The sequence below is a fragment of the Lethenteron reissneri genome, unplaced genomic scaffold (genome assembly GCF_015708825.2).
Source record: "Lethenteron reissneri isolate LAM-NWPU_2019-01 unplaced genomic scaffold, ASM1570882v1 scaffold_1938, whole genome shotgun sequence".
Lineage (NCBI taxonomy): Eukaryota > Metazoa > Chordata > Hyperoartia > Petromyzontiformes > Petromyzontidae > Lethenteron > Lethenteron reissneri.
The window spans coordinates 375,876-383,579 of record NW_026891705.1 but is presented as its reverse complement, the minus strand read 5'-3'; the positions used below and the strand labels follow the sequence as shown (position 1 = coordinate 383,579).

The following is a 7,704-nucleotide window of genomic DNA, read 5'->3' as shown; positions in this document are numbered from 1 at the left end:
GCGCTGGGGAGAGCGGATCGTAGAGAGAGTGCGTCGTGATTGGGTCATTAAGGAACGACGCACACGTCGACGCCGCATCAGCTCCGTCCCTCGTGAGCAGGGGCTATAAAAGGGGATGCACACAGGCGTAAGGGCAGTGTGTAACCAGCGAAGAATGAAGACGGGGATGAAGACCTAGAGCCCTGCGGTACCTAGCCCCGCTGTCCTAAGGGGACCGGGACTCTGTGTAACCCAGAGGCGAGTGTAGTGGGTGTAGCCATAGGGCTTACACGAGTCGAGTGTATTGTGTAGCCAGAGGCATAGGGCTTACACGAGTCGAGTGTATTGTGTAGCCAGAGGCATAGGGCTTACACGAGTCGAGTATATGGTGTGTAGCCAGAGGCCTAGAGCTTACACGAGATTAGTGGAGTGTGTCGGAGGAAGAAGGAAGACCACACGTTGTATTGTGATACCTAAAGGATTTAATAAAAGTGTGTTACCCGTCAAGAAGTTCCTGCCGTCAATTCCCATACTTCAAATGCATCACCGAGCAAAGTACTTCATGTCAGACGTTCCAGGACATCTGCGAGGTCCCACTGAAGACGCGAGAGAGGCCGCAGCTGAGAGGGCCACCCGGCACTGCGCGTGGGGGAGCCAACCATGGGGACCCCCCCCCTTAGTGCAGTCACACGCAGACCCCCCCCCCTTTAGTGCAGTCACACGGAGACCCCCCCCCCCCCTTAGTGCAGTCACACGCAGACCCCCCACAGCGCTCACTCGCGCTGCACCAGCACCGCACCAGCACCGCACCACTCACTGACCCTGTCGAACAGGGCGTGTTATCACATAGCTCACAGTAGGCACTTTGCATAGGGTGCACCCACCCAGCCACTCACCTAGCCACTCACCCAACCACTCATCCAGCCACTCACCTAGCCACTCATCCAACCACTCACCCAGCCACTCGTCCACCCAGCCACTCGTCCACCCAGCCACTCGCCCACCCACCCAGCCACTCATCCAGCCACTCGCCCACCCAGCCACTCACCCATCCATCCACTCGCCCACCCAGCCACTCATCCAGCCACTCATCCAGCCACTCGCCCACCCACGTTCACCACCACACGTTCACCATCACACGCATTTTTTGGCGACACTTTGAAAATTACTTCTGACCGGGTTAATGTGAATAATGAAAATAGAGTAAAAAAGTGACATTTTACCTCCACCAATACCCACCATAATTGATCACAGGGTTAATACAAGAATTTGGGAAAAGAGACAATGGGAGAGAATTATGCAGATAATGGAGCAATTATCCCATCGGTAGATTATGCAATAGCAACTCCAAATATACGGGCAGGTGTCAGGGTGGGGATTGAACCCACGACCTCCTGTATAGCAGGCGAGGTAGTTAACATCTCGCCATGGTGGCGCCCACTATCAAGTGCACCCCAGATAGACTCGGGAACCTGGTGCAGCAATTTCAGGATTGGAGTCATGTGGTTTTGTTCACGGACACTCTGAGAAATCCAGGATATAGAGTTGGAGACACACGAGAGATATCCAGTCGAGAGTTACGGTTGTCAAGGCAAGAGGTGACAAAGGCATGATGGTCTAAGGTTTCAAATAAAACGTGGAACACGGAGCACACGGGCAGTTTGTGTGTGCGATCCGCTCCACGTGCCAACCAATCAGATGGGGCATCGAGATGCCTGAACATTATCAAGCGTCCACGATCTCCAATACTTTTAGTCTTTTCTCTTCGTGTCCGTTCATCAGCAGCTGCCCGTTCACGTCCCCATGCACGTCCCCATGCACGTCTGCATTCCTGCCGCCACTGTGGAAATAAAAACAAACAGCAGGTTTACCAACCACGCGGTGCCTGCACACAGCAACGCGTGGACGTATCTCGCCGGGAACGAGCAGAGGGACTCAATGGCTCTCACTCTTTCATATCGGTTCGCGTCGGCAAGAACAAGGGGCTGAACCCAGGAGCTCGGTGTTGGCTCAGTGTCCCCGGCACGGCCGCTATGAACTGCTTAGGAAGAGACCCAGACCCGGCGGTGCGTGAACGTGAAACCTCGTCAGTGACACCGCGTGGGAGGCCACCGAGAGAGCTCAGCCCGTCTGCCCACGTCCACGCTCATTCACCAGCAGCTGGGCTGGGCTGGGCTGGGCTGGGCGGTCTGAGTGCCTGGGCTGGAGGGGGTGGGGGGGCACCTGCGTGAGTGGAGGCAGAGCCCTGAAGACGGATGGCGTTTCTGCCAGATGAAGACGGAGACAACGATGAAGATGACGCTGGCGGAGATGACGACAGGCAGGATCCAGGCAGCCACCACCCCTCCCTTGTCCGAGGTCTCCTCTAGAGGGGCGAGGGTGGCGTCACTCACGCCCCCACCGTGTGACTGTGGGGCTGCAGAGACACGGAGACAGAGAGGGGGGGGGGGGCTCAGCGTGACCCCCACTCGCACCCAGCACCACAGCCCCACCCAGCGACTCAACACTGCTTCACCTGCAGCAGGGAGAGACCACTCACTCAACACGGCTTCACATGCCACACTCAAGACCTGATTCACGTGCATCACAGATTCCTGGCTGAGAATCACCCTAGTTTTTCCATGACCCTTGACCTCCCGGCTTCAAGGAGTAAAATCTCGTGCACCGCGCAACGCAAGTTCCCCCATAATCGCTTCCTCCGTTTTGAACAACGTCGTGACGAACGGTGCTCATTTTATTTTCTTATATATTTTATTATCTGACAAATTATAAAACAAGAAACTAAATCAAGAAAGTTGTAAAACGAACGTGCATTATCCATTAAATGAGCGCCTTGCCAATTGTTAAGGCGTATAAATTAAACGACACCCTCATATGCCGTGCATTATTCACTGCATAACTGAAATCGCGCATCAGCGTTAGAGGACTCGTGGCAGGCGCGTGATGAGTGGTCGAGAACGCTTGAGTAGTCCTCGTCTTTATGCGTGCGAAAAGTAAAGCAAAGCAAATCACCAACATAATCAATGTGGACAAGATAATACGATGTGAGACTGATATAATCATGTTGCTAAAGTTTAATTGTTATCGAGTGGTGAAGAGTTTTATAGCGACAATGATGGCTGTATCAGCTACAGCACCACGCTCGGCTCTTGTTCACCTGCAGGCATCACGTCCAGCAGCACCTCCCCTTGCACCTCGTTGTTCTCCGCGTTGCATCGGCGACAGTCGATGCGGCACAGAGCCACGGGGCCGAGGCTATTGGGGAAGTTGGGGATGCCGATGGAGCAGTCTCCCATCAGCACGTCTCCCACAGACTTAACGATACTGAAGTCCTCTTTCTCATCCCTCGTTTGATAAATCTGCAATGACACAAACCACAATATGGAAGATCAACCACAATGGCACAAGATGCCCACGGTAAAATCGTCCTGAATGCCCCTGGGCTCGTTGGATGTCGCTAGCTAAGCAGACTTCAGCTCGGTTACCACCTAGATGGGAGACTTCCAGGGAACACCAAGCGTTGTAGGCTTCGGCTGCAACGCGACAAGGGGATGGCAAAATATAAATGTTGAGCTTGCGTAGAGTGTTGAGAGTGGGTCTACCTGTGGACTTGAATCTGTGTAGAGTATTGCGTGTAATCCCCCTCATATTAAACACGAGTTTCATCAGGTACTCTGGTTTCCCTCCACATGAAGCCAGATAAGATGGCCGCTGGCAGGGTCGGTTGCAGTGGGTGAGGCATGAGCTGAGGGAGCCAAGGGAGCCGAGGGAGCGAGACCGTGATGGTGTGGAGGAGGCCATGATGCACTCACTCATCTTGCACTGACTCACTCACACATCGTACGCGTAATGGGTATATCGTTTGTTGTTGAATTTGAATCGCAGTTCCTATGAGTACTATTGTTACATTTGTTTTTATGGCTTTATTTGGGTGATTTCGAGAACGTATGGTTGGTCTAAATTGTCTTGTGGTTGTTGTTGTTTGACTTGCGTCGCACTGGGATTTTTGCACAGAGCGTTGTAGTGTTGTTGGTTTTTTTGAAGATTTGCTGGTTTATCTGTTGCACGTTGTCACCTTGGGATGTTCTCTGTTCATATTTTGTTTGTTGCGGTTGCACCCAACTTAAGAGCCGTATGGCTCACAGGGCTATACCAAAAAAAACTAAATGAAATAAATGAAACTTGAATCCTCATTGGGCAAAGATCTCAGAGCAGTGCCTTCCTGAAATGGAGTTGTGGGACTAATTGGGACATTTTCTGGGTAATTAAAGGGCGCCACGTAACTTTGTTATTATCTGTTACGTGTCGACGTAGACATCAAGTACAGAGACAATTATTCACGGTTGACATGAAATGCGGCCGTCACCTTCTTCATCTCTCTTCTCGTCATGTTCTCTGCGTAGCGTCTGGGCATCGTGAAACACTGGATGATGATGTGGTCTGGGTGGGTTGCCGGTGGGGAGAAGGAGCATGGAATAGTCACGTTCTCTCCCTCCCTCACAGACAGACTCTGCGGAAGAGTGATCTTGAGCATCGCAGCCAATGCCGCATCTACAGGGAGACCGGACACACTCGTTACAGATACAGGAGTATCCCTCAGTATATAAGAGAGGCTTTTTGATTAGAGCACGTAAATACATAAATTTGTCGTTAAACGCGCCACCACCCGGCACAGCCAATTAGTAAGGTTTGACACAGAAACAGAACGTGCCAATTCATCACTAGTACAGCACTAGTGTGTAGTGTATAGTATAGTATACTAGTAGAGCACTAACCGGTGTGTTGGAGAGCAAAGGTACAACATTTACAATCTGAGTACGATGTTCCGCCAGTAATTACAACCGACATCATCAGGCGACAGACAGATTTGTGGAGATATCCTCCTGTTTCGTTCCTTAAATAGAGGGGTAGATGTGATGACAACACTTGTGAGCAACTTCTTGCACGAAGTGTGGGGGGAGGGAATTAATCTATATATATAAAATCGTTCATGTCTGTCTGTCTGTGTGTGTGTGTGTGGACTTTGGCCCATACGCACTTTCATTGGACGGCGGTTGCCCCTGGCAACGGCTAGCCACGCCTTCGCCGCTTTCATTGGACCTGGCAACGGCTAGCCACGCCTTCGCCAAGGGCTGCAGTTTCATTGGACGGCGGTTGCCCCTGCCAACGGCTAGCCACGCCTTCGCCACTTTCATAAGCTCCGTATTTAATTAAATAATAGCCATTACACAGTATTGTTGGAGCGCTAGGGGGGGGGGGGAAGGAACGCCACCCGTACCCTGCCTTTTCCAAGCCGACAATTTTAGGCGAGGCCGCAGGCTTTGCACGCTACTAGGCCTCGACACCCACCACGCCACTCTGAGGTAAATTCATCAAAGTTTTTCCTACTCTTCACTACACCCCCACCACAATGTGTGCTATTAATATTACTTTTAAACCCAACGCGCCAACAATCGATTACTTTAATGTTCACTGTACAAATACTCATTAAGCTGGGTGAGCGTACTGCCAGTCTATCATGTACACTGTAGCCTGCTTATTAAGCTCGGTGAGCGTACTGCCACTCTATCATGTACACTCTAGCCTGCTTATGAAGCTGAGTGCGTGTACTGGCAGTCTATAATGTGGACTCTTGCCTGGTTATTATAATCGATTCTTTATATGTTCTTTGTACAAACAGTCATTAAGCTGCTTGAGCGACCCCAGTTCGATTCCAACTCACGCCCACCACCGCTGACGATTATTTGAAACGGACCTGGCCCTCCCCTAGGTCCACTCAGCCTCAAAAGCGTAACTGCTGTCGTGTGTGAACATCGTCACTGGGGAGACAAAGGCGGCGGGGCATCGTGGATCCAAGTCCCGGGCGAAGCCGGGTCATACATATGTGTGTATGTGTTTATGTGTATGTCTGTGTGTCTGTATGTATGTGTGTATGTGTTTATGTGTGTGTGCATGTATGTGGGTTTTTTTCTATGTCTTTATGTGTATGTCTGCGTGTCTGTATGTATGTACGTGTGTGCATGTGTTTGTGTGTATGTATGTGTGTGTCTATGTATGTGTGTGTATGTGTTTCTGTGTATGTATGTGTGTTACGTGTCTGTCTGTGTGTCTGCATGTATGTGTGTGTGTATTGTGTATGTGTTTGTATGTGTTTGTGTGTTTACGCTCGCATTACACAAATGTGTTGCAGGTCTAAGGAGTTCCTTGCGCAGCATTGCCGCTTTATTATTTCAGTCGTTTACTGCCGTACGCACCCTGAAAGTCGTGTGTGTCTGCAGCAAGCGCGTGTATGTGTACCTATGGACGCGCGCGCGTGTGTTGTGTAGGGGGAACGGTAGTGTAGTGCTTAGCGTGCTGCCTGTGTCTGTGTGTGTGTGTCTGTGTGTGTGTGTCTGTGTGTGTGTGTCTGTGTGTGTGTCTGTGTGTGTGCGTGTGTGGTGTGTGGGGAGCGGTAGTGTAGTGGTTAGCGTGCTGTCTGTGTGTGTGTGTGTCTGTCTGTGTGTGTCTGCGTGTGTCTGTGTGTGTGTCTGTGTGTGTGTCTGTGTGTGTGTCTGTGCGTGTGTGGTGTGTGAGGAGCGGTGGGTGTAGTGCTTAACGCTACGCTGCTCTACCTACCCGTCGAACCCAGTTCCATTCCCGCTCACGACCACCACCGGTGACGATTATTTGAACCTCCCCTAGGTCGACTCTGCCTCAAACGAGTAACTGCTGTAGCGTATTAACATCGCCACTGGGGAGACAAAGGCGGCCGGCCGTGGTGGATACAAGTCCCGGGCGAAGCCGGGTAGTACAGCTAGTGAATGTATATAAATGACTATGGTCATCTATTGCTGGTTGGGTTATTTGTATGGTTCGGTTTACGAAATTTCTCCTTTAACGAAATTGACAAATTATGGGCTCTTTTCGATTAAGAAAATCTAATTTCCACGTGAACAAAATTTCACTGCGGCATGCACCGTGACGTCATCAAACAAGAAGTGCACGGGAGGCTGCATCACCCATCGGCGACATCGTCACGCTACCTCCACAGCGCACAACAGCAACGTCTACACATCACCTTCACAAAGGGTTGATTATTTATGCTTCAATTATATATTATTCAAACGTGTTTAATATGTATGTTCTTTAGTATTATTTTTGGGATATACGTGATGCATATTTTTTAGGTTAGGAGTAAATTTGGAATGAATGTCCGAAACACATCTATCATTATTGGTATTAAAATGCAGTCAAGGGAAAAGCCATTCCGATTACTCAAATGTCATTTTATTTACAGAGACATCGCTTACACTCGTTACGCCACTCTGCAAAGGTTCGTCCAGTGGTAACAGGGCCACAGAGAGATCTTGAAAACGCCGTTAAACACAGGGGTTCAACACCATCTACATTTGTAATTGTGGAGAATAGATTAATAAAACTACGACCTCAATGGAAGCTACAACACGGTGAGCTCCGCGTAGCATCAGCTGTCAGAGAGGAAGGCCGCTCACCTGGTGAGTGAGCGCAGTGAAACGTCTCCCCCTCGACCAAATCTTAGGGCTACCTCCCCCACCGTCAGTGCCCAGACTCAGAGTGGCCGCTCGTGAGCCGAGTCTCAGCGGAGCGCGCGGCCCGGGAGCCACTGGCAGGGCCAGGGCGGTGTCACAGGGGTCACATGACCGTGACCTCATCCTCACGGTGGTTTATTTAAAAACTAAAAAACTACTCTCATTCGCAGGTAAGGCC

At 50.6% G+C, this 7,704-nt stretch overlaps 1 protein-coding gene across 1 annotated transcript in view; it reads right to left on the bottom strand.

The window, feature by feature from the left end:
* Window positions 1–800: 800 nt before the first annotated feature.
* Window positions 801–7,704, bottom strand: part of LOC133339635 (uncharacterized) — an 11,603-nt gene continuing 4,699 nt past the window's right edge. Inside the window, exons 3-6 of the mRNA XM_061547783.1 lie at window positions 4,346–4,530; window positions 3,137–3,338; window positions 2,203–2,395; window positions 801–1,819 (exon numbers count right to left, since the gene is read on the bottom strand). Coding sequence (XP_061403767.1) covers window positions 1,705–1,819; window positions 2,203–2,395; window positions 3,137–3,338; window positions 4,346–4,530 — 695 coding nt within the window. The 3' untranslated portion in view covers window positions 801–1,704. The remainder of the gene's footprint in view (window positions 1,820–2,202; window positions 2,396–3,136; window positions 3,339–4,345; window positions 4,531–7,704) is intronic.